Raw genomic sequence first — 27,893 nt, forward strand, 5'->3', positions numbered from 1 at the left:
TCTACAAGAGAGATTCTTCCCAAGTTTTCTCACAGAAATCCTCCCAGTATTTTCTCAGGATTCTTCCTGAGATTCCTTCAAGTATTCTTTTAAGGATTTCTCGAAAAATTCCACCCGGGGTTCCCCTATTAATTTCTCACGTTTTCTTTAATGTCTCCTGGGTTTTCGTCAAGAATTTCTCCAGGAATTCCTCGTAGGATATTTAACTGCCTCCCTAAATTGTTTCATTGATTTGCATTCTTTTAGGAATTTTCCCGGGATTTCTATAGAGAATTTTTCCGGGATTCCTCCATTGATCAGTCTCGGATTTCCTTTAGGATTTTTTTTTTCGGGATTCTTTCAGGGATTTTTACAAGGATATTTTTTCAGGAAATCCGTTAAGACTTCCGCTTGGAATTCTTTTAATGATTCCTACCGGGATTCCTTTAGGGAGGATCCTTTCAAAATTCTTTCAGAGATATTTTCCGGCATTCTTTCAGGGATCGTTTCTTAAATTTCTTCGTAGATTTCTCCTGTGATTCCTTGCAGGTTCTTTTACGGATTATTCCTGAAATTCCATCGAGAATTTCTTCAGGATCATTCCTTGGTTTTCTCACGCGTCCACCAAGGACTATTCCCGCGATTCCCTCAATTATTCCTCTCAGGGTTACTTATGGGATTTTTTCACGGATTCCTTCCGAGATTCCATCAGAAATATATCCAGGATATCCAGGATTCCTATAGATATTTCTTCTGGATTGCTTTTGGGATTTTTTCACTGGTTTTGCCCAGGGTTTCTTTATTACGATTCCTCCTGAGATTTATTCAGGGATTGATTCACGTATTTTATGGAGTTACAATCGTAGCAACTCAATGTTGCTGTTACCATGCATCGTTTACAGTAGCAACGTAGCAACTATTGATATCAGCATAATAATGTAAAATTTGTTTAATAAAGCTCATTCTCAATTGTTCTCTCAACCCGAGTAGAGGTTTTTTCTTCAAGCTAGATATATCTAACAGGTTATGGGCCTGCGCTATCTAAAGCTGTGAAGATGGAGAAAACGGGAATAATCAAGCTGACGAACGAGAATTACGACACCTGGAAGTTGGAAGTGGAGTTCCTCCTCGTCCGGGAAGGCTTGTGGAGATACGTTGTGCCTGGATTGAAGCCCGAGTTGAATGCCAATCGGTCGAATGCTGCGGAGGTTGCTGCTTGGGTGACGGTGACCAAAGGGCCCAAGTGACGATTGGATTGCTGTTAAGCAGAAGTCAACTTGGTCACATTCGGAACACTACATCTGCCAAAGCCGTCTGAAAAATCTCAAGAAGCAGCATGAGAAGAAATCCTTAACACCAAAAGTACATAATCTAAAGCGGATTTGTGATTTGAAGTACCACGAAGGGGACGATATTGAAGAGCACCTGATGAAATTTGAAGATTTGTTTGAGAAGTTCTCGAATGCGGGTACAAAGTTGGACGATGATTTGCAAGTGATCCTGCCAAGTTCCTTTGACGCTCTTACAATTACCTTGCAGAACCGATCTGAAGATGAACTTACGCTAGAAATCGTGAAGACGAAAATCATCAACGAGGTTCAGAAGCGAAATGAATTCACATCAGCGGAATCAACGGTGTTGAAGGCTGACGGGAAGACCAAGGGCATAGTATGTCGCTATTGCCAGAAGGTTGGACACTACAAAAGAAACTGCAAGTTATGGCTGAAAGAAAAGGACTCAAGCGATGAAAGTCACAAGAATCGTACCGCAGGATATGAAAGGAAGACCAAACCACAACCAAAGGCGAGAGTTGCGACGTCCGATGAAGAAACGTTTGCATTCACCGTCGGAGAAGATCCTGCAGTTAACTGGATAGTGGACTCCGGAGCCAGTTCGCACATGAGCGCCAACGAGAAGTATTTTGTCATTTTGGAAGACCTTCAGAACGACACGTCGCGTTATGTGACAGTTGCTGATGGCAAGCGTGCTGCGGTGAAAGGAATTGGAAAGTGTAAGATCAATTGCTACGGACAAAATGGGGAATAAAAAGTAATCCTGTTAAGCGATGTACTCTTCGTTCCGGACCTCGACATGAATCTGGTATGTATCCGTCGGCAGTTTGGTGCAAAAAGGTGCTGGAGTCTTGGATGTACGATCAAAAAAGGATACCGAATTGCTGCTGTTGCACCTCGGAAAAATGAACTGTATCATATTCGTCTGGTGGAGAGAGCGACCACGGTGGTTGAACAATGTTGTACGAAGGACTGCATTCATGAATGGCATCGTAAACTTGGACACCGTGATGCTGAAGCTATCCGTGAATTGGAGCGCCGAGAGCTAGCAAGTGGCATCGATGTTCGGCATTGTGGAATGAAGATGACCTGCGAAACATGTCTCCAAGGAAAAATGTGCCGTCTACCGTTTCCGAAAGCTTCAAAAAGAAAGTCAAGCGCGATACTGGGACCTGGTTCACAGTGATCTTTGTGGACCAATGAATACGGTTACACCTGAAGGGCAGCGATATTTCCTCACCTTTATTGACGATTTTAGTCGATATTCAACGATGTACCTGTTACGAGAGAAGTCCGAGACATTTGAAGCGTTGAAAGATGTTGTGCAGTATACGAAAACCCAGTTTAGCAGAGTACCCAGAATAGTCAGGTCGGACCAAGGTGGTGAGTACTGCGGTAACAAAGTCAAGAAGTTCCTGAGAAACAACGGGATCAAGCAACAGTTCATAGTGTCGTATACGCCGCAACAAAACGGCGTTGCAGAAAGGAAAAATCGTTCGTTAGTGGAAATGGCACGATGTATGATACTGGACAGCGGATTGGACTATCGGTATTGGGGAGAAGCCGTCAGTACTTCCAATTACCTCCAAAATATTTTGCCGACGAAATCTGTTCAAAAGACTCAATTTGAAATTTGGCACGGAACCAAACCGGATTTTGGATCACTGAAAATCTTTGGATCGCAAGCATACGTTTTCATACCTCAACAGAAACGGAAGAAGCTGGAGCCCAAGTCAGTCAAGATGACCTTTGTTGGATATTCGGATCAACACAAGGCGTGGCGTTTCATTGATACAGAATCGAACAAGATCATAGTCAGTCGTGGTGCACGGTTACAGTCAGTCGTGTAGCACAGCTACAGCGGAGAATTCTGGTGAAGTTCTCAAGAAGGAAAACGATGCTGATAAGGTTTTTCTATCGACGATACCGACCAGAGGAGAAGCAATCCAGGCGCCAGTTCTACCAGATGACAATGAAGAAGATTTTTATGGTTTCGATGACTGCAGCATGTATGAGGATGCAAACGACCATGATGAATCGGATGATACCGTTGAGGATTGCCAAATTCAGGAGGACATGAATATCCTGCAGGAGGAGTTGACTGCTGAAACACCAAGAAGATCGACTCATTCAACGAAAGGTGTGGCACCTGAGCGGTTTACTGCAAATGGAAAAATGGTGGATCAATCGTCTAGTGAACCACGTACGTATCAAGAAGCCATCAGTGGTCCGGAGAAAGAATCCTGGAAAGCAGCAGTGGAGAACGAGCTCAAGTCACTGAAGCAAAACGGTGTTAGGGAGCTTACGACGTTACCCGCTGGAAAGAAAGCCATTGGTTCGCGATGGATCTTCAAGAAGAAAGAGGACCAGTCTGGGAGAGTCATCCGGTACAAGGCCCGGGGCTTTACTCAACGATCAGGACTGGATTATGATGAGGTTTTTGCGCCGGTAGCTAAGCAGGCTACGTTCAGAATGCTGTTAACCATAGCTGCCAAGAGGAAGATGCTGGTAAGACACGTGGACGTGAAGACTGCCTACCTCCATGGAGAACTTGAAGAAACAGTATACATGAAGCTTCCCTCAGGAGTTCACGGCGGAGAAGGTCAAGTCTGTCATCTCCGAAAAAGCCTGTATGGATTGAAGCAGTCAGCGAGAATGTGGAATCGGAAGCTGAACGAAGTTCTCCTGCAGAGTGGTTTCAAACCAGCTGAATCGGACCCTTGCTTGTATATTAGTGTGGGTCATCGGAACCGTTTTCTCAGATCAAAGCTTTTTTGGTCCCGTTTCGGGTCCTGAGTATCTGTGCAAAATTTGAGCACGATCGGTTGCGTCTACACTTTGCGCATTGCAATTGAAATTTGTATGGGATTTTGTATGGGAAAACATACTTTTTTGCATTTTAGCCATAAGTTGAAAAAGTTTGTCTGAAATTTTTTAACCGATACTGTAAAATGATAGCCTAGGATGTTCTGAAAAACTTTGTCGAAGACCGCAAAGCGATCCGATGCTTGTAAAAATAGTTATAATCAACGAACCACATGCATGTGTTTATGTTTTAACATGTAAAGGAATAACAATAGCAACAAAATGATGCTGTTTCGACAAGCAATGCCAACGCTATAACTTTTTTTATACGCATCAGATCACTTCGCGGTCTTCGACAAAGTTTTTCAGGACACCCTGAACACCCTATGTTTTCAATTTATCGGTTACACGGTTTTATAAAAATTCGAGCTTGTTATATGAAAAAAGGAAAAAAGGGTGTTTTCCTATGTAAAACCCCATACAAACTTCAAACGCGATGCGCAAAACGTAGACATAACCGATCGTGCTCAAATTTTGCACACTTATTTGTGTCCTGAAATGGGTTCAAAAAAGCTTTGATCTGATGGGATACCATTGAGTTTTTCATTTTTCCATATAAACGATGACCCACTCTATTGTATATACAGATACAGAAGAATCAAGTAACGTACCTTCTAGTATACGTAGATGACATGCTACTGGTCACAACGAATGAACAAGAATATCGTCAAATTATGCGGAAGCTAGGATCGGAGTTTCAACTGACGGAACTAGGCGTTGAGAAGCATTTCCTACCCGCGGTTATTGCTTGTGCCAACAAACCTACATAGAGAAGCTTGTGGGTCGTTTTGGATTGACGGACGTAAAAGGATCGAAAATACCAATGGACCCTGGATATATACAGCAAAAGGAGGAGTCTGAAAGGCTACCTACCGAAGATCAATACAAAAGCCTTATTGGAGGTTTGCTGTATCTAGCCGTAAATACTAGACCGCACATTGCAATCAGCGCTTCGATCCTCGGAAGAAGAGTAAGCCAACCAACTACTGCTGACTGGGTTGAAGCGAAACGAGTATTGCGCTATTTGAAATCTACTAGTGACCATCGACTGCAACTGGGAAAGGCATCCCAAGATCTGGAAGTTTATGCTGATGCTGACTTGGCAGGTAACGTTAAGGACCGTAAGTCAAATTCCGGATATCTGTTTCGATACGGCAATGGATTGATCATGTGGTGCGCCAGAAAGCAGTCTTGTGTTGCCCTATCATCGACCGAAGCGGAGTACATTGCCCTTCCCAACTAACATTTTCAGCGCTATAAGCTTCAGTCATTTACTTTCTGTTGTGTAACCATCGAGTAAAAGCAGTCAACGCTGAATAAAAGGAAAGCTAGTCAAATATAAATCATAAGCTAATACACGACTGCAAAACAAGCACCATACAGCTACCAAACTCGGTTTTCAGAAATCCATTGGTTGTCACTAGGGCTGCCTTTACTCCACCCTATTCCAACTCCGTGAGATTTCCCGGAAGATGTGAAAACTTGAACACATCGAATAGGAGTCCCCACTAACAAAACAGCTGCTACTATACAGTACAATTCATTATACTGGCAAATCCTCAAACCAGCAGCGCTTTAAAGGCCGTTATGCGATTTAATTACGGCTAGATGCTGTAATAAAGAAACTGTTGGTTTACCAACACGGCTTGTCGGATGTAAACATTATTGTCAAAACAAACTTTAAGCGGAATATATAGCTACTACACAAATTCTTTACAGCTATCCATTGCACTTTTATTCAATGCCGGAAGATTTGCCGGAAGATGTGCAAATCGAGTAAGAGTCCCAGCCACTACAACAGCTACTTTTATACAGTACGTTTTGTTGCCAAAACACAAAACAGCAGCGCTTCGTAGCCGTTTAAGGTGAATATATGACGAAGCCACACCTCGATTTTTCAAAAGCACAAATCTGAAGAACCGAATGTCATTTTGCGCTGAAAAGTTGATCGATTGGTCACCACCAGCAGGTAACCAATCGATTAACTTTTCAGCACAAACCGACCATCGGTTCTTCAGATTTGTGATTTTGAAGAATCGAGGTGTGGCTTAGTCATATATTCACCTTAAAGAACACTCTTTCAGCTAGATGCTGTGAAGAAGAATCTGTTGGCGCAACCACACAGCTTGTTCAATGTAAACATTATTGCGTTTGACGTTTCACTGCTTTTACAGCAAGATGAAGTTGGGTAAGGTTTCTTGTGGCACAATTATGAAGCCTTGTCTGGAGTAAAACAAAACGGGCTATTTTCTATGTTATTTATATATAGCAGTGTGGCAGCGAGGACATCATCGGGACCAGTGGATACGGAGATCGGGAGTTCGATTCCAAGTAGCGGCAAGTTCATTATTCAATTTTAAAAGTGATAATTCCAGTTCCACATGTATTGCGTCACGGTATCCATAACCTAATTATATTTAATCGTTCCATTTGGGGATGCCGTAAAACTATTATTTAACAACTGCGAAAAGGCTGAAAAAGCGCCTTCTCAAGATGTTATTCAGTTAGTGGTTACATAGGAGCCGAGAAAAGAGCTATGACTAGGTGGCATAGAAGCTGATCGCACAGCATGTACAAGCTGATTAAGTTCGCCAGATTCATTGGTATAGGGCTTGCATAGAAGCTTCCGTCCATATGTACAACACAGTAACTCAGCATCAAGCCGTATTAAGGACGCTTTGTTGACGTTTACATTCACAATAAATGTTAGTTGGGTTGCTGAAAGCTGCTAAAACCTGATATGGATTCAACGACTGCTGAAAGATTTTGGAGCAGCAGTGAAGCATCCTATTCAAATTTTTGAAGACAATCAAAGCTGTATCAAGATATTGACCAGCAATGGAGAAAAACGATCGAAGCACATAGACACCAAGTTTCACTTCGTCAAACATCTTGCTGAACGCAACGAAATCAACGTAACCTACTGCCCGACTGAAACTATGATAGCAGATGTGCTTACGAAACCTTTGAATAGAGTAAGATTGGAGATGTTACGAAAGAAGATGGGAATCCTACCTGCAACCGATGAGGAGGAGTGATGGAGGTACAATCGTAGCAACTCAATGTTGCTGTTACCATGCATCGTTTAAAGTAGCAACGTAGCAACTATTGATATCAGCATAATAATGTAAAATTTGTTTAATAAAGCTCATTCGCAATTGTTCTCTCAACCCGAGTAGAGGTTTTTTCTTCAAGCTAGATATATCTAACAGTATTCTACCCGGTCCTTTAGGGATTTCTCATAGGATTCCTTCAGAAAGTTTAATCCGAAAACCCCGAACTTTTGCGCACGGATTTAATTCAAGAATTCTTATAGAGATTTCTTCAGGGATTTCTCCAGACTCCTGCCGCGATTATTTCAGAAAATCCTTCTGGGATTCCTCCAAGGTTTTCTGCCGGGATCCCTATACTAATTCCTTCAGGTATTTCTCTAGGATGGTTTCAAAAATCTCACCCCTGGATTTTTCCAAGAATTCCTCTGGAAATTCAAAGGGACTCTGAGATTCTTTCTGAGGTTACTTCTACATTCTTTTTGCGACTTCTGGTGTGCTTAAAATTTCCTTAGAATTATTCCTGGATTTTTATCCGGGCTTCCTTTTCCTCCTAGGATTCCTTCATTGAGTTATTCCAGGATTCTTTCTTCATTGATTCTTCCCGGGTTTGCTTTAGAGATTTCTTCCCTCCGGGATCCCATCATTGATTTCTCCCGGGATTGCCTTCGGCATTCTTTCAGGGGATTTATTTGAGAATTTTTCCAGTGATTCCTTCATTTTCAGTGGGATTTCTCCCGAGATTCTTTCAGGGAATCTTTTTTACTCCTTGTGGGAAGTGAAGTAAGGGTATTCTTCGGTAGCTACGGTACTACAAGGGCAGAAGAATGTAAAAAAATGATAAAAAAAAAACAACGTCATTTATGGGTTTCCTGGATCGACCGTACTGAATAAAAAAGTTTGAATTAGATTCGTGAAATCATGTTCCATTTATTGGAATTTTAGTAAATATGTATTGATAACTAATTTACATATTTGATGATTTGAATTGTGAGACACTTTGGACATTAGCCGAGGTAAACCGAGAGCATTCTTTACGGCCATCTTGCATTCGTATCATATGGTAGGTCAGTAGGTCGGCTCCAGAGATACGTTCTCCTCCATTTGGGAAATTTGTGCCATCATATCATGGTAGGTACGATGGAAGCAAAGAATAATAATATCAAGAATTCCCACTCCGATGATGCGTGAGGGGACACTACCGCAGCGTTATCTGCGGGTGAAAGTTCAACCTTCATGAGGTAGTGTGCGTTACTGATTGTATGCGGATACTAAAACATACATACACCACCTTCTCTTATGACAAATGACATACACTGTTACAGAGAGCTTCCACCTTGATACGCTTAGAGAGCGCCACTTGTCTTGTCGCTTGACGTTTACATAGAAAAAGACAAGAGAGGGCATTCTTTCTATTTTTATTCTTTGATGGAAGTCAAGAATATTTTAATTACGAAAAGATCCTGAACTGACCGACAATCGAACCAGTAACCCTTTGCATTGTTTTGCTGAGTGCATTATAACACGTACGCATGTTGGTAATTTGATATATTCTTTTCCTAAATTTCCAAAGCGACAGGGTCTCAAACGTTGAGAATTGAGTGAATAAAAAGCGTACTTACCGGTATGCCCTGGTTGTCCCGCATAACATGGACGCGTTTTATGGGATGGATGATGTCCTCATTAGTAGTGAACAAGTTATATGAAATAGAAAGAGTAAAAAAAAAAGTTTATTAATATTTTTTGGTGATACTTTCACAACGGCAATTCATAATGGTTACATGCATGCACTGCACTTAAATGTGTAATTGGCGTAAGCACCCCCACAAACTCATTTGATACCGACTTAATTTGCGATCTAAATTGATCAAAACTTAAAAAGGATACCAACTGAAAGCAAATGACAACACCGGTTCGGCTGTATTTTTATCTAGCTTTATAGCAACTGCACAGACTTTCACGTAATGTTGGTAATGGTAATCAATGGAAATAGTACGACCTAGAGTAAAAATTCTACACTTACACCGAATGTCCTGTAATATTGATAGTTGTAGTAGATTAAGTAGTAGTAGTACTGAAAATAGGTGGTAGCAAGATTCCTCTCCCCGACGACTATCACGATACGAACGATATTGATTATGGTTAGAGCACAGATTCAACACTAATCAAGACTTTCTTTTACAGTCCATCCATCGGTCACAACTTCGAGCGTTTATTCCACATCTAATTTCTTCTTTATTTTCGATCCACATGAGCCAATTGTAACTTTGCAACCGCTGCCGGATGGTAATCGTGAGCGAAACTTTGTATCCCACCGCTGCTGCCGGAAGTCTTGAAAGGGTGGCCATTGGATCCCAGCCATGCCTTCTATACTGTTTCCTATGACTATGCAGCAATCACGTGAGAATCGTATCGTCCAGTTCCTCTTCTTTGCCAACGGGCTGGAGGGCGACCTTGCGTAGCACCTTGCTGACCACCTCGCTCAGCGAATCCCGCGCTCCCGGTTCCAGCAGGGCGATACACTTCTGGTGGACTTCGTCGCCTTCCCGTAACCGCAGGACGTAGACTAGGGCTATTTCCGAGTTGGACTTGACGTAACCGTTCTTCTCCTTGGTACCGTTGACAAGCATCGGGATGACGAGTCGGAGATATTCGGGGGCTGTCCTGCTCGCGGGAACCGTTTTGGCCAGGTAGAGACAGGTCTTGGCGAGGAGCTGCTTGACTTCGTTGCTGGTGTGGTTCATGGATTTGACGAAGGGCCCGATGATCTGTTGCGGGAGTTTCACTTCGTCCGAGCACATGCCGTACTGCAGGAGGTATCCGGCTGCTCGAACGCCGTTCAACGCCACGGGGATTTTGTCCGATATTAGCGATGCAGCAATGGTTTTGCAAATCTTGGCTTCGTATTTCTCGGTGAAGACGGCGGAGGGATATTCTTTGAGAGCGACGAAGAGAGCTGCCGTTCGTCCATGTCGGAGGGCCGCATCATCACCGTAGTCTTCGTTGAGCAGATGAGAGCAGAGGGCATCGTCAAGCTGATCGGGGTTCAACCATCGGCAGAGGGCGCCGAGACAACCGGCTGCAGCTGCCCGGGTGACATCTTCCGGATGGCCGAGCATTCCGGTGAGTGTGGCGTAGATTTGTTTCCTCAGTGGATCGGTCATCTTGTCACCGGCTGGGGTCAGAATTCCTCGCAGGGCCTGCAACATCGTTTCTCGGATGGTTGAGTCATCGGTGTTCTTGATGCCGTTCTGCATTTCCACGAACAGCGGATCGGGACGCGTGTGGATGACGATCAGTTCCGCTAGGGCGTGACCGGCTTTGATACGCACAATCCTACTGGGATCGTGCAGCGCCTTGAGGAATGTGGTTTGCAATTGAGGCAAGAACTGTTTCAGCATGATTCCGACCTTGTGTAGTAGGATGGCCAAAGTTTCCAGAACAGCGGCCTTGACTCCAGCGTTGAACCGATCACCAAGAATACGAATCAGTGGACCGGTAATGTGAACCACGGAGGGTTGTAGCGATGACGCCGAAGTAAGCTGTATCACCTCTCCCAAGCCTTGAGCAGCGTTTTCCTTTTCCTCCGGTAGACCGTTGAGGATAGCTTCGCGGAACACCGGAAGCAGAGGCGTAATACCCTTGGGTAAGCAGAATCCGGGGAGTTCGGCGCCCTTGAGGTCACTGCTGGCGAATTTGACCGCCTGGCGTACGTCCGTTACGTGAGCAATTTGCTGAGCCGAGTCCAGGGTTTTGGTGACCGCATTAAGGGCATCCCAGGAGCGTTGCAGGACATCTCGATCGCCGTCGGCGAGAAGTCGCAAAAGACCGCGTAGCAATTGTGGCACGTACTGAGAGTAATCTCCAGGCGAATGGGTGCAGAAGGCGCACAGGAGGGTGGCGGCGGCTTTGCGAGTCTCCGGGATGTCAGATTTTGTGGATTCCATAACCGTGTCCATAATGGTCCGGATGCCGACTTCGTCGCTGACGGACAGGATGACAGCCTGGCAGTATTCCAGCTCTTGAGCTTCTTCCGGTGTACCTTGGGCTGCGGCCAGAGCAGACAAGAGGGCGGGTAGGATCTTTGGGAGATACTTTGTGAGAGCTTCACCAGCAACGGATGCTAGAATGGACAGTGCTTTCGTGTTCACCGGGTTGGCCGTGAGTTGCGGGATGAGGTACGGCAGGACAACTCGTGACTTGATTGCCATAACCTGGCGTAGACCATCCAAAGTCCATTCAGCAACATCTGGATCGGGGTCGGAGAGACTTTCCAACATAGATGGCAGAATGTCGTCGAGAGCTCGAGTTCCCACCGTGGTGTGAAGCGAGTCGAATGTCTTGGCCGCAGCTTGACGGACTTCCGGCAGGGGATCAGCCAAAGCCTTGCGCACCGTTGGAACCAAACTGTTAACGAAGGTTAGAACCATGTCTCTTGAAGTGGAGGCCATAATTTCCGAAAGTCCAATACAGACTCCCTGTCGCTGGTCGGCTTGATCGGAACTGAGACCTCGCTCCAGAATCGGAATGATCTCCGGAAGAACACGTTCTCCCAATTTTCTGACCAAATCTCCAAGGGTTCTAGCAGCAACTTGACGTTTATCGTAGCTAGTACTAGCCAAGCATCCCAGCAGCAAACTGAACAATGTCGGCAAGATTTCACGAAGAGTACGCGGCGTATTGGTGACAACGACCTTCCATACGTGCAACGCCGCCTGGCGGACCATGAGAGAAACATCGCTGCGTCCCATGTACAACCCGGCCAACACACGATTTCTCCGCTCAGCACCCAAACTTCTAATAATGGCCTTGTGGCTTTGTTCCGTTCCGAAGTTATCGTCCTCGGAAGCCGTCTGGGTGGTCATCTTTCCGGAAACTCCGGAGATCTTGTACAGCAGATCTCCCAGCAGCTGAACCGAGCTGTACCGGATTCTCCAATTGTCGTCGAACAGTCCCTTCTCCAGTTCCGGCAGCAGCAGAGCAATCGCTGACTCGGCATACAAGTTTACAATCCTCTGACCGGCTTTCAGCGCAGTGTCCCTCACGTATTCATTCTCGTCGGCCAACGCCTTCAGGATCGGATTGATGATCAGCCCGATGTAGGGCGTGAAGTCGTTCGGGAACGCACTCGGCATGTAGATGAACATCATGATGTAGCCGTCCTTGACATGCGGCGCGATGTCGGTTCGTTCCGCCGTAGCGATGATTTCCGGCATGAGTTTGTGCAGCTTTTCGACTCCCAGGCCTCCGACGACCTCGGACAGGCCTTGGGCAGCTCCGGAACGATCTACGCTGCTGCTTTCGGAAGTAAGGGTTTGCATCAGCCATGGCAGCAGATCTTCGAAGGACGATTCGCCCATTCCTCGCACCATGGCACCCAGGGCTCGGGCAGATACGGCACGGACTTCTGGCACCGGGTCCAGAAGCGAGGTTTTTAGTCCTGGGATAATGTTCGGGAGGTACGGGGTGAGATCCTTCTGGTCGGTCAGCGAGTACATGTTTCCGATGATCTGGGCTGCCATCTTTCGAGTTTCGGTGGAGCGGTCCATGAAAGCTCGCTGGACAACGGGCATGATCAGAGCTAGGGAGGGTGCGTCGATGAAATGTACGAATTTGGTCTCAAGCAGGCTCTGCAGGCAAGCGGAGGTCTTCGAAGAGGGATTTTCCAAAGCTCTCAGAAGGACTGGTACAATGGCCTGAATTTCTGGATTTTTGATGACGGAGCCGATCATTTTCAGAGCGGTAGCTCCCGCCTCCTGAACTTTGATGTGGGAATCTCCCAGAACTTCCATCAACTTGGGCACGATACTGGGTAGACAGGATGACAGCTGTTTCGGGGCGCAGAAGGCCATCGCTCCCAGGAGTTCTACCGAAGCGGTCTTTGTTCGCCAGGAATCCTCGTCCAGCGCGTTCAACAGGGATGGGAGAATCAGTTTGACTCCGTGAGCGGAGAGCTTGGCCATCACGGTCTTGGCGCATTCGTCGGCGGCCTCCCGGACGTATGACGACGAATCTCCGAAGCACTGCAGAAGATGTGGCAGAACGTGAACGATATAAGGCTCGAAGAGACGACCCAGGGTAGAGCACAGCATCTCGAAGGCGAACAGCGCTCCCTCGCGGGATTTGAAGTTCTTTTTGTCCTGGATGTAGTTGGTCAGTTTGGTCATGATGTCCAGCTGTTTGAGCGATAAGATGCCCAAGCCCTTGACGATTCCAGCAATGCCGTAGGCGGCTCCTCGCCGAACTCCGTACTTTTCCGACTTGACCAATTGCTGCATCATTTTCTTGACCATTTGAGGTGCTTGCTCTTTGACGGAAGGAATCAGGTGCGGGATGCAGTTGGCAACCGATTCCTGAACTTGCTGCGAGGGCGTGGACAGTGCCGCTAGGAGACGATTCACAATTGGCTGGATACGTTCGTCGTCCCGGTCCAAATGGCGCGCCAGGGAACCCATCAGAATGACCACGGCTTGGCGGATGTTGTCGTAGTCGCTGTTGTTCGGGGCTTCATCCAGGAACTTCTCGAACGTTGGCAGCAAATAGGAGACGCTTTCCTTTCCGTGATGTTCGACGATGGCCAGCGAGGCAGCTAGCATTTCTTTATGGACGATTTCTTCACGATCTCGGAGTCCGGTGGACACCATGAACTGGGTCAAACTGTTGACCAGCTCCTCCGTGAGGAATGGCGCAACGTGGCTTAGGGCAATGGCCACTCCCCGACGGGGACCCCATGGGTCAATGGCCGGCTCAATCTCGCGATCGAATTGATCGAGCTTCGCTGGAATCATAGTCAGTTTGTCCTGGTAAATCTCCAGCAATTGCTCCAGAATGCTATCGATGATGGAAGAATCCTCCGCTAGGATCGAGACCAGCGCGAAAGATGCGGCCTTCTGAATACAAGGCTCCGGATGGATAATGTCTTTCAATAACTCATCAGCCATGACGATTGGAACTTCGAAACTTCCCTGGACCCAGACGTTCTCCGCCAGCTGTTTTGTATCCTCACAAACATCATGTTTCGCAACCCACAGTCTCCTGGTGAGTCTCAATCCCAGTTCGTAATCGTCACTAATAGATGGCAGCACCTTAATCATGATGGCTAACGCTCGCAGTGCCACGTCCCGCACGGCATCCAGCTCATCTTGCAGCGCCACCAGCAAGCATTCCACCTCCCGGGTATCCGCCTTCGCCGTGTACTCCTTTCCGGAACTACTCTCCGCCACATCCAGCAGAGCGGCAACCGACTGGGTTTGCACCCTTCCCCGATGCTGCTGGATCAAACTCAGCAGCAGTTTGATCATCTCCAACCTTGGCATATACTTCGGATGGTACAGATCCTCAAAGTCCTGCCCATCAACCGTGTCGCCCTTGATCTGTGCATGGTAAGCGATGATCTGAATTCCGTTGATCAGCAAACTCTCGTCCTTGGCCGCATCCGGAAGCACCATCGCACGTTTCAAAAACTCGAACGTATAGCTGAAGGACGGAGCATTCAGCAGGTAGCTCTTGGCCCCATCCTCCTCGATATGCACATTATACTTATCGATCGTTTCGTCGTACAGCGACACCAGAATATCGCTGACCAGCTCCAGCAGATTTTCCGTACACCAGCTCTCCTCCAGATCGCAGTGTGGTTTGCTCAGGCGAATCGTCGCAATGGCCACATCCCGACCCGTTTCAACCAGCTCCCCGGAGAAGCAGGTCTCCCGCAGGCGCAGGTATAGCTTGACCATTGATGGAGCGGCCAGCGGCGATGAGAACACCCGCAGAATTGCCGGCAACAGTGTGGGGAAGAATAGGGACAACTCCCGGGGAGTTCCCTTGGCGGCCCCCTCGATTTGCGAGATCAACGTTGTGATAATACTGTTCAACTCGCGGAGGCGAGTTTTGATGGCTTTTTCCTTCTCGGTTTGCTTTTCGATGGCTTCTTTTTGCTTCGGGGTCAACTGGGGTGGCTTTGATTTGCCTTCCTTGCGACGTTTTTCCTCGATTTCTCGGCGAAGGGTCAGCTCTTCCAGCTGTTCCTTGTAGCTGAAATGAGGGAAATTTTAATTAAGTTGTGACACACAGAGAATCTAATTCCCTATAAAAACTCACCTGTAAGCCTTGTTCTCGCGCTTCAAATGAGCCGTGCTGGTCTGCTCCTCCGAATTGGGAATCACACTCTTGTCGTACAGCTCGCCATCCGGTGTCAGGTAGGTGAAGTACTCCTCGTCCGTCACGTTGGACATTCGTGAGTTGTTCAACTGATCGGTCACGTTCCGGACCAGCACCGGTAGGATCACTTCCGGACTAATTCGCGACAGTGTTGCCAGTGTATTTTCGTACATTGGCGTTGCTTTGTACCCGTTGAAGAACACCTCCTGGATGTGGGCGGTGTTCATCGAGATGAAATACTTTCCGTCCAGCTCGAACCGCTTCAGAATCGATTCCCAGAGGTCCGATTGGACCGAAGCGGCTGCCGGATGATGTGCCGGCAAAAGCGAGCTAACGGCAATCGTTTGGGCGTCGGATATCTGAATGGATTCGATGTCAGTAACGGCCATGACAGTGTCGACGATGGCCTGCGCCGGAACAACACCCTCTTCCTGTTCACCTTCATTCAGGATCTTAGTATTCTCCACAAAGCTCGTCAGCTCCAGCAGCAAACTCTTTGCTAAACCAATACCATTGGGACTGTTCACGATTTTCCTCAGCAGCGGCAAGCAATACTTGCGAACCTTTTTATGAGGCGAATTGACACAGAGAACAACTGTTTTGAACAGCGGTTCCGGAGACCCCTTCAAATCCTCCAAGTGGTTCAGCAAGATCCGCTCGCAAAACTGCATCACATAGCAGAGAGTTTCCGGAGCAGTGGCCGAGAGGAACTTCTCTCCCAAGAAGACCTTCTTGTTCATGTCCAGAACCACGTTCCAAAAGTCCTTGAGCTGATCACTGACCTTGGGATTGGTCAGCAGGACAATACAGGCCGCCCCAACCCCTTCGGAAACGGCCGGCGTCTGAGTCGGATTTTGCGCTGCTTTCTCGACGATCTTCGACAAAGGAGCGGTGAAATCACTTCCGGAAGGTAGCTTCCCATTCTGCAGACAAGCTAAGAACCATTGCAGATAACTGGTCCTCAGCACCTGCGCTTTTGCTTCCAGTCCCTTCTTGAAGGTTTGTACGATCTTGGTGGGGATTTCCCCGTGGACATTCACCGACCACAGGCCAAACATCTCCAACGCGTGGCAGAGCACCTTTTCTTGCGTTTCGGTCTCGAGCGCTTTGATGAAGAGATCCATCACCGTGGGCATCAGAGCTGGGATGTCGTCTGACTTGATTTGGTTATAGCTGAGGTTACCTGCACCCTGAAAGGACAAAATAAAACGTAGATGTTTAAGAATTGATTATCAAAAAAAACTTTTGAGGCACCACACACCTGCAGTAAATTGATCCTCAGCTCCACAACGGTGATCTTCCCGCCGGATCCGTTGAATACGGCAAACACCTCCTTTAGCAGTGCTTCGACGGCCTTCGGTGCACTGCACTTCATGGCCACCTGCTTCAACGACTCAACGGCTTCCTGTCGCACGGTTTCATCCTTCGATGCCAGATTTTGCACCAACGTTTTCCCCAAATCCATTGCAAAGTCGCTGACATCCACGGGGATCTCGCTTACCATCGCGCCCACCGCTCGGAGGATCACTTCCGGCGATCGAAGCATGGATCGCTGCAAGGCCGGCAAGATGGTGGCTTTAAATTCATCTTTTGTGATGGCACTGAGTACGATGGAACAACCCACGACATCGCTGGCATGGGGCTTCGTTTTGACGATTATCAATCCTTTTACGACGTGATCCAGCAGTTTGGTTTTGTTCTGCTCGAGTAAGGAGATATCCTCGAATTCTTCCTTACTGTAGTTTAGAATGGCCGACATGAACAGAATGACCGCGCTGGAAGGTTCCATTGCCAACAGCTTGCTGAAATAGACCTTCTCCAAATCTTCCTTCTTGGCGAAGAATTCCTTCAAGAAGCTGTACGCCTTGTCGGAAACTTTCTGAACACCGGACGTCAACGACAGCTGGTACAACCCAGCCTGGATCTCGATCAACTTCGGGAACTCCTTTTTTCCCACGTCGGATTCGTGATTGGCATGCAGTGCCACCAGGTTCGCCCATCCCAGTGCCAACACGGCTGCCTGAGCTCCTTTTAGAGGAGGAGCAGCCGCCAGATCTTTTGTGACCAACGCCTTCAGCACATTGTTGAAGTGTTCGTATGCCAGGTCAGGATGCTCTTTCAGTAGGGCAACTAGCAGTTCCCGAACCAGACCCTGGGAGGTCGGGTCCTTGTACTTGGTTAAGGTGGTTCCGATCACCTTGCAGATTCCACGCACGATAGTCGCGTTGATTCCTGGAAAGAGAAAAAAAATATAGTAGGTATAAGGTAGTGTTCATCGAATGCTTTATTTATGGCTTGATTACATATGGAAAATGTCATAATATAAGCTGTCCTTAAAAGTAGGGGCGCAACTTTGCATAGCAAAACTACAATCATTTATTCAGCAACAACTATTTTGAATTCAAAGTATTTTAATTGATATCTGAAATCAATTTCATTTTCATTTTCATTTTCATTTTGCAGCATTTGGTGGGGCAATGAGAGCGCAAGTCAGTCCAAAGCCGATGATAAGGAGGGGTAATGGCTGAATAGTCTTTGCTGACCACATAAACGCCATGGGATAGGAAAAGGGTATTTTGGTGTGGGATTAGGGTGTTGGTGCAGACTTGACGATATCAATGCTATTCAGATGCAAAATAACTTTAAGGCTCAATAGTGAATCGCATACCTTCCAAAACCAAAAAACAATAATCCACAAAATACCAAGCAAGTCATAGAAAGAAAAAGCGCCCGATTGTTTATTTTGTCAATTATAACAAACGGAAACTTCTACCCTCTCCGACTCGCCAGTCACCCCGGAAAAAATGTCCCTTCAGTTCTGGAAAATATATTATCCCCAATTAAGCCTTTAATCGAATTGTCCGCGTGGTCTTGTAGTACCCCTGCTAGGTAAGAATCAGTCATTGCCATACATATTAAATGCTAGACATGACCCCATGGATAGCATTTGCATATGTAAAAGCTTTGCTGATGTGACTTTCGTATTAGGCAATTCTCTCATCTCATGTTTGTCTTCAAAACCTTATCAAGCTTAGAAAATTGAAGTTGATAAACAATACATTACAAGGTTCGAATTCCCATAGAATGAGATCATTCATTCGCACTACAACACCATAGGAGATAATACCACATTGGCTGATTACAGTACGAATGTGAAAAATCTCCCTTTTCCCCCTATCCGCAACCCGGGGACGCGCCCTGTTGGATTTCGAAAGCCTCGGAGAATATTACAAACCTTCAATGGCATTCCCATAAACTAACCCACATTGCCCATTCAGGGGTCTGACTGGGCCTATTACCCTCCCTCAGTTTGTAATATTCTCTCCAACTTGGAATTATATTTTCCCGGCACATAAATGACTTCGACAAATGTTCGATATACTATGCAGCGTCATGATCAGTATAACTATATCAGATGACTTGGAGATCTGATTCTTACAGAATTGTTTGCCATTGATTATACATTCAGCTATTCTAATCATTACTGCAAAGGCCATCGACCACATGCCTGAAATCAAAGCTTCCTGGAAGATATAATCCAAGCCCAGGGATATCTGAAATCAATTTAAGCATAAACCCCATAGAAATCTACAAAGAAATACTTTAATTTGTTGCAGAAAAAAAAAATACTGGAGGAATCCTTAAAGGAGTCTCTGGACGAATCCCTGCACAAATCCCAGGAGTTCACAGAAATCACTTAAGAAATCTTATTCATGAACCGACCGGACAAATAATCTCCAGTAAATATACTGCCTATGATCGCATAATTGTCCCATATGCAGGGATGGGAACACTCACTTCGAAAAAGTTACACTCACTTGCTGTTTTCTCAGCTCAGAAGCATGCAATCAAAAAACGATGTATGGATGAGTTTTGCCTTGTGATTTTGTCTAAAAGTTTGCCAAAAACAATAGGGGTCGCACACGCATACCGATGTCGTGAGGAAGCTGCGAAGGCAACTCTCCACGAGGTGAATGTAAATTACACTCACCTCGTGGAGAGTTGCTTTCACACCTCTGTCACGACTTTGTGATTCGTGTACGACCCCTACTTTATTCGGCAAAGTTTTAGATAAAACCACAAGGCAAAAGTCGTCCATACAACGTTTCTTGATTGCATGCTTCTGAGCTGAGAAAATAGCAAGTGAGTGTAACTCATTCTAAGTGAATGTTCCCATCCCTGCTCTGCTACCCTGCTGAATAGGAAATCCAGCAAATATGGGACCGTTATGCGATCATAGGCAGTATACATACATACAATTTTTATTTTTTTAATGAAAATATCTGAAAGAATTCTAAGCAAGGAGAGCGAGATCTCCCATTCATGACGTAATTCACGAAAAACATCTCTGAAGGCTGGAATTCCTGGAGGAATCCTAGAAGAATGTCCTGAATGAATTTTTGAAGGAATCCCAAGCGTAAGTCCTGGTGGAATCCAAAGAGAATATTCTCGTGGAATCCCCACCATGTTAACAGCATATGCAATAGTTTGTTCCAAATTTGCATCCAGAGGAGTCGACACGGGATCACTATTTGCCATATTGAATTGGTTCAAAATTTCTTCAATATAGTTCTGCTGATCGATGAACAACCCTAGTGAACATCTTGCCTTTCTTGTGACTTTTGTTATTTGCAATCCCAGACAATAGCATCCGCTATTCAGTAAAAGTTTACTTCAGCATCGATTGTAAAAATTAAAAAATCGTCCACGATAGCAAACGTCATTTGTCCTCCTTCAATGATGAAATACAGGCACGAATTTTGATTTGATCTTGTATAGCCGAATTCTTGCAGTGCTAATCCAGCTGAATATTCCAAACCTTGCTCGATTGTTTGAGAACGTACAACGCACGCTTCAGCTTGCATACCTTCTTTGGATCGCCAGTAAAGCATTCAGGTTGATCCAAGTAAATATCCTCATCCCTCAACTTGCCTTAAAATAAATGCTGCTACAGCGTCCATTTCTTCAGAACTGGCGATACAAAAAGTCATGACACCGAAGGATCAGTTAAGATTCTCGCTGACTATTTCAAATCGGGTTACAATGTTGTTTCTCTACCGAACTCTCATGACCTGATAGAAACCTTGCCGTCTTTTAACATCCATCTCCCGTTGCCTACACTAACCGTAGAAGAAGCCACCAAAACACTGAAACCTATTAATTCGTCCAAAGGGCCTGGGCCGGATAATCTTCTCCCTGCGTTAATTCAACGTTGCGCAGAATCATTTGGACTGCATGTTTGCCGAATATTCAAGTCACTCTCAGAAGCCGATACGACGGATGTTAGAGAACAGGAGGTTGGATTCCAAGATTTACAATGGGACACGAAGTCCTTCGAAATCATGGTCAAATGGAGAGTACCACAGCAACTATAAACCAATCACCATTCTTAGCTGTTTAGCCAAAACGCTCGAACTTTTGGTTCACGATCGTATGCACTCTGCGGTAAAGCTGTGTTTGCTAAATTCTGCTTTAGAAAAGCGTTTTCAAGTGAATAGTGCATATGTCGACTTTTCCAAAGCTTTTGATAAAGTTCCCCACGAGATCAGCAAAATCGGCGTCTTTTGCAATACCATCCGGCGTGCCACAAGGAACCCAACTTGGCTCACTAATTTTTATCCTATTTGTCCGGTTGATGTCGAATCATTTTTTGTACGGTTTGAAGATATGTAATATCGAGTTGTCACCTCAACGGTTGACTGCGCCACTTTTCAGCAAGATGTCGACACTATAGCTGAATGGTGTATTGTGGATTTACCGACTACTTGTATTCTACCGGTCGCTTCAGTATGGCCTCTAAAGTAGCCGTTTTATAAAAAGGGTAACTTAAAAATGATTTTAGACATTTTTATTGTAGGCGCTATTCCTCGTTGCCACCAGCTACTCAGCGACATTCATTTTTTGACAATCAAGTTGATTTTTACATGAAAGCCTAGTTTCGAGTTCAAAAGAAATCGCTCAATAAACTTCTTGACCGATTCCTGGCAGAAATTGTCTACTGTGGTTGCCATTTGAATTGGCATTTCTTCGCAACTGCGTACTGCGATCGAAGAAAAACGGTTTCTTGGGCGATTTAGGCAAGGAATTTCCCATGCATCAAGATAGGCAGAGAAATTCCTTCTGAACTGCAAACAGCGCTGAAAACGGCTACTTTGTAACGGCTACTTAAGTAACCGGTACAGTACAAGTAGCCGGTAAATCCACAATATATCCAATGAAATGGAGATAAATTCTCTGAACTACAAGATTAGTTTCAACAGATCTCGGGCACAGTTAAACTTTGAGTACACGGTGTAGTGAAGTGGAGGTATATAAAATAAATAAGATTAAAAGAGTTGCAGAGCAATCAAATATGCCAAAAACTATGTTGGAATAAATATTTCAGCGTTTTGAATTGTTATTTTTGATCTTAATGTTTTGAGTCGAAAATGAAAATAAAATAAATTTTATTATGAAAACTATACGCTTGTTTTGACCAGTGTACGCGGACTATGAAGAAAACATCGCATGACTGACTGGAAGCGAGCTTCCATTGAACCGCGGGAAACCAATGCTTGTCTGTGTTGAACTTCGCAGCTTGACTGCGACCGTTTGAATGAGTGGGAAAAGATGGATGGTGTGAATGAAAGAAGAAGAATGAAAGATGTGAAAGAGCGGGATAGATTGAGGATTATGTATAGAGCGGCGAGTTTGTGCCGAGCTGAGACGGGTCGGCGAACGAACTGGAAAAGTGAGTCTGTTAACTAAATTTGTGACATACGGATGTTTGTGCGCTGCGTAATGTATAATATTTTTCGGTAGAGTATTTTTGTTGTATCGAAATTTTGCAAGGATACTACACTAGGGCAGTTCAGACTTTAAACATGTTAAAAACTCAAAGCTCCCATATGTTCATTACAATCCTTGGTGCAAAACTAGAGTCCTGTCAAATTTTCAGCCATTTCGGTGGTGATTTAATGGTGGCCCAAAACCAAAATAGGTTTATATGGGGATTACTATGGAGAATTTTTGAAAAAGGTTCTCCGCGCTGTAGAGCATCATCACATGGATGAAGGCGTTGGGTCAAAGTCAAATTGAATTCTTCAGATCTCAATGATGAATGTTGCCGAAGACCGCAACTCGTTTCGACTCACGAGACAGAAGTTATTAATCAATATTCATACATGCATGCTTGAACAGAAGACCACAGCTCGATCGACACGCTTGACACGCAATCATAGTATGCGTGCTACCTTCTTGCACACCTTGCAGGACATCGTGTATAAAGATGCGCATGCGAGTGAGAATTTGTTTAATAACTTTTTCCCAGATTGTCGAAATAAGTTCCGGTCTTCGGCAACATTCATCATTGAGATCTGAAGAATTCAATTTGGCCTTGACCCTATGACTTCATCCATGTGGTAATGCTCTACAGCGCGGAGAGCCTTTTTCGAAAATTCTCCATAGTAATTCCCATATAAACCTATTTTGCTCTTGGGCCACCATTGAATCACCACAGAAATGGCTGAAAATTTGACAAGACTCTAGTTTTACACCAATGATTGTAACGAACATATGGGAGCTTTGGATTTTTGACATGTTTAAAGTCTGAACTGCCCTAATACTACACACGGCTAATAGTCTGTTAGATCAATTGAAATACATCTGGCAACACGGTCCCGCATCTAAGTTGCACATCGTTTTTACTGTGGGCTCACTGATGACAACCAGGTTCCCAAGCAGCACCTGCACTGCAACATTATCCAAAATGTGGCTGCATATGCTTTGGTCTAATTGACTTGCACTGAAAGCACATGCAACTTCCATCTTGTCAATTAAGTTACATTTAAACTCCGAATTTCGTAAAGTTTCGGCTCTGTTTCATAGAAATCACCAAATGCCTCGTGTTTGACATCGATTCGTGGAGGCGGAGCTAACATATTTCTCACAAGTGATAAAACAGTCAGCTTGCATTTAATGTGCTATGTTACAGTCATGCAACATCTAACTCTGGTTTGTTTGTTCAGATTATGTTCCAAATGCGTTGCGAAAAACTTTCGCGTCTTTTTATTTTGACAGTTCTCCAACTTGTGACAAAGAAGGTGCAATGAAGTAACAAGTCACTTTAGTAGCTTTTATGGTGTGTTGAGCAGCAACTTTCCCACAGAGCGTTTGGTGTAGCATGTAAGGTGAGTAGTTAATACTCCTGGTGTCCATGGTTCGAGTCTGGACAAAATATTTTTTCCATTTTTAATCATTTCCTCTAACTCAAGTTGCACAACGATTCAGAATCTGCGCTTTTTGGGTTTCAAAGAAGAAGCAATTGTGTTCTATCGTCTATAATACGGACAGTGAATAAATTGCACTAAGGTTGCTATTACTGGCTTTGGAACAAGTCGTGTTGCTTGGGTTGTCATCCCAGGGTTGTTACAAAATTATCGATTAGGAAACCGCAAAATCCGCACCAAGCCATCTGAAATCCGCGCCGAGGTCATCAATTCCACGCCAGTAAATACAAAAACATACGGTTTTGATGACTTAAACTTATAAAAAGCCATTAAATTAAATTAATTTGAAATTTTCAAAATATTTTTAATCTATGACATTAGCTGACAACTTCTACATCAAACAAGAGTTGAAAAATGTTACAAATAGGCTAGTTTTTTTTAATGAAATAACAAAAAAAAAATGGATCGATAGTTCTTTGATTGTTTATTAATCAGTGTATCGGCTTTTTTACGAAAATGGGTATTCCTGTTCCTTTAAGCAATTCCAGAAAAGGAGCATTCTTGGCAAATCTTTTAAAACAATTTATAATCAACATTATGGTAAAAATTCTTTCAGGTAAACATTTTTCAGAAACTTTTTGGGAATTTCATGGATTATTTTCTACAAAAAAATCCATGCGCAAAAGATATGTAGAAAAGTATTAATCCAATAGACATTTAGGATAAGAGTTTTTGGTCACACCACACCCTTGGAAATTCAGTTTAGCAAAAATGTCCTCAGTCTTGAGATTCCGAAAGCCTCAACAAATTTCTTCAAGAAATCTACAAAAAATCCGCCAAAAATTATACTAAGAAACCCTTAAATAATTGTTTCTGCAACTCCCCTCTCAACAAGTGCTACAATTGGAAATCAAACAGAAATTTTCGAAATTTTAAAACAGTAGTTAACGTATTTTTAGAATAATTCTATGTTTAGCATGAAAAATCAATTTGACATAAGTTCCACAAATAACTGATTTAGAAATTTCGTCAATTCCGTTTAACTCATCCATAATGAATCAAGAAAGTCATGCATGTTAAAAAAAATCGTTTGACTTTTTCCAAAGCTTTGTCCATGGATTTTTTTAAGAATGCAATCATAAAAATATTCAATACGTCTTAGCCACGGGGGTGCTATGATGATCTGATTTTGTTGCCGCTTATCATGCGCAACCAGAGCTCACTAATACCAACATTCGCTCAATACAGCAGCGGCAGAAAATAAGGAAAAACGCACTTTGGTGAACAATGTTTGCGAAAACAGGTGTTGTGTGTCTTTTCACAAACAATTCCTAATCTCTGTAGGAACTTTACCTAAACATTCACACTCTCAAATTGAAAATTTTCAAATAGGCCGCTTTTTCATGATCAACACTTTTATGAGATCTAATGTGATAGAAGTGTTTTGCACCAATATCCCTCGTAAAAAGGTAAACATTCAAATTTTACGTTTGTGTTGGTGAATATTTTGGCTGGAGCATAAATTTATGCTCCACTTAAGGAGGCACAATCCAACCTGTCAAACTCCATAGTAAAAAAATAGGTAGCCGTCCCCTTGGTCTTAGCTGTTTTTTTTTCAGGAATTTCAGAATTGGTGTCAGAAAACCAATAAGATTGATTTCTTACGACACATGCAAAACCAATGCTTTTCTTTATGAGATTCTATTAAATTTGACTGCAAAATTCAACCAGATGTTTCTCCAAAATTTTTGGTAGGCGTCTTTTTACAAATTCCACAAAAAAACAGCTTTCAGAATCATCAAGAAAGCCCAGCCCATAAACAGAGTGGCGACTCAACTCGGTAAAATAAATTCCCGGTTATTTCCCGGTTTTTCCCGGTACCTAAAAGTTTTTTCCCGGTTTTCTAGAAATTGATTTATATGGTTAAATCGGAACACTGATATTGCTATTTTCTATTTTATCACTTTTCTGATTTTGTAAACAGTTAACCTTACTGGAAGCGCACCATGGTCAAAGGTCTAACAATGTCAAAAAATATCATTCATCCAGAGAAAATAGGTAGAGAAGCGAAGAGTGAACAGCCGTCTGAACGGCAACACTTTTTCTGTTTTGATTTCGTCACTCGAATGTTGGCAACTGCCGAAAAACAGATTAATCCACCTATCGAGGGTAGTGTCTTTCTCGTGTACTCAGGGCTGGTAGCGATCAGGTGGCAAAATAATAGTGACTTTAGTGACCAAAATTAGCAAAAAAGTGACCAAATAGTGACTGAATAGTGACCTCAAACTATCAATTTGTGCATTTAGTGCTAACGTAAGAACAATCACGACATTCACGAAACGCGACGCGAGACAAGACACGACACTTATAGTTCTTACAATCGTCAAAATAATTAAAAAATTACCTTAATGCCGACCGGTTTCGGGCTCGATGCAGCCCATCTACGGGACAATGTCCGACTGATTGCGATGTTGTTCGTACTGATCCGGGTCCGGGGAGAGAGAGAATGTTACTGCAGCCGATTCGTGTCGATGAGATCGTATAGACTCGACATGATGGGAGGATCGTCTTCATTCATCAGCGGTTTTTGGGCATTGCTGATGAACATTGACTCCCATGTGTTTAAGTGGGAAGCTTTTCTCACACTTTTTATGAGCTTCGCACTATCCCAATCTATTTCATGGTTGGTTTCCATCGTATGAGCCGCCACGCTCGATTCGTTGTTCTTATTCGACACTACGGCATTCCTGTGTTCTCTGATGCGAACTTTGACCTTCCGACGGGTTTGGCCGATGTAAACCGCCGGGCAGTCCTTGCAGGGAACCTGGTATATGCCAGACTGCTCGTCAGGTGGAACCTTGTCTTTAAGGTTACAAAGCAGGTCACGCAGAGTGTTCTCACTTTTATGAACAACGTGTAACCCTTGTCGGTGGAGTGTTGTTTTTATGGGGTTTGTTATTTTGGGGTAGAATGGCAGGCTGACTCTTTTCACCTCTCTTGTGTCCGGTTGTAGTGTAGTTATACTGTGGCGATGTGTTTTACGTTTGTGTTTACGAATTATTTTATCCACAAAAGACCGATCGTACCCATTCACCTCGGCTGCTGAATAACTGCCGAAAAATGCCGAATTTATTCAGCAGCCGAGGTGAATGGGTACGATCGGTCTTTTGTGGATAAAATAATTCGTAAACACAAACGTAAAACACATCGCCACAGTATAACTACACTACAACCGGACACAAGAGAGGTGAAAAGAGTCAGCCTGCCATTCTACCCCAAAATAACAAACCCCATAAAAACAACACTCCACCGACAAGGGTTACACGTTGTTCATAAAAGTGAGAACACTCTGCGTGACCTGCTTTGTAACCTTAAAGACAAGGTTCCACCTGACGAGCAGTCTGGCATATACCAGGTTCCCTGCAAGGACTGCCCGGCGGTTTACATCGGCCAAACCCGTCGGAAGGTCAAAGTTCGCATCAGAGAACACAGGAATGCCGTAGTGTCGAATAAGAACAACGAATCGAGCGTGGCGGCTCATACGATGGAAACCAACCATGAAATAGATTGGGATAGTGCGAAGCTCATAAAAAGTGTGAGAAAAGCTTCCCACTTAAACACATGGGAGTCAATGTTCATCAGCAATGCCCAAAAACCGCTGATGAATGAAGACGATCCTCCCATCATGTCGAGTCTATACGATCTCATCGACACGAATCGGCTGCAGTAACATTCTCTCTCTCCCCGGACCCGGATCAGTACGAACAACATCGCAATCAGTCGGACATTGTCCCGTAGATGGGCTGCATCGAGCCCGAAACCGGTCGGCATTAAGGTAATTTTTTAATTATTTTGACGATTGTAAGAACTATAAGTGTCGTGTCTTGTCTCGCGTCGCGTTTCGTGAATGTAGTGACCTCAAAATCTACGGAAAATCGAGTTTATATGTTAAACTTTCGATCAATTAACGATTTCCCAAGAAAACCAATGCATTTTAACTTCCAGAGTTTGTGCCCATGAATTATTTATTGTTTAATCTTTTTTGTTTTGAAAAGTGTTCAAATTAGGAAGTCCTTACTATATTTTCCTATTTACAAATGTTTTGATAACTGATTGTAAGTGACAAAAAAATACATCGTACATACATATCGTACATAATCACGCAAGTTTTTTTTTAAATTTTGTTTGCACGTTTGTAGACATTCGGAACTCTTCAAGTTCAATACTGTTTCTTGCTTTGCTTACACTTTTCCACAACATTTTTTAACAACGAAATAATGATGTATAGTGTATACTATAAGGAGGACGCGCCTCTGGAGTCGTCCTACTGATGATGTATTTTA

The 27,893-nt window shown here is 44.2% G+C and overlaps 1 protein-coding gene across 1 annotated transcript in view; it reads right to left on the reverse strand.

The window, feature by feature from the left end:
* Positions 1–9,105: 9,105 nt before the first annotated feature.
* The window catches only part of LOC109424031 (stalled ribosome sensor GCN1), a 29,835-nt gene continuing 11,047 nt past the window's right edge, over positions 9,106–27,893 (reverse strand). Inside the window, exons 3-5 of the mRNA XM_019699085.3 lie at positions 16,605–17,575; positions 15,284–16,533; positions 9,106–15,217 (exon numbers count right to left, since the gene is read on the reverse strand). Coding sequence (XP_019554630.3) covers positions 9,583–15,217; positions 15,284–16,533; positions 16,605–17,575 — 7,856 coding nt within the window. The 3' untranslated portion in view covers positions 9,106–9,582. The remainder of the gene's footprint in view (positions 15,218–15,283; positions 16,534–16,604; positions 17,576–27,893) is intronic.

Source organism: Aedes albopictus, chromosome 3 (genome assembly GCF_035046485.1).
Source record: "Aedes albopictus strain Foshan chromosome 3, AalbF5, whole genome shotgun sequence".
Taxonomy (NCBI): Eukaryota; Metazoa; Arthropoda; class Insecta; order Diptera; family Culicidae; genus Aedes; species Aedes albopictus.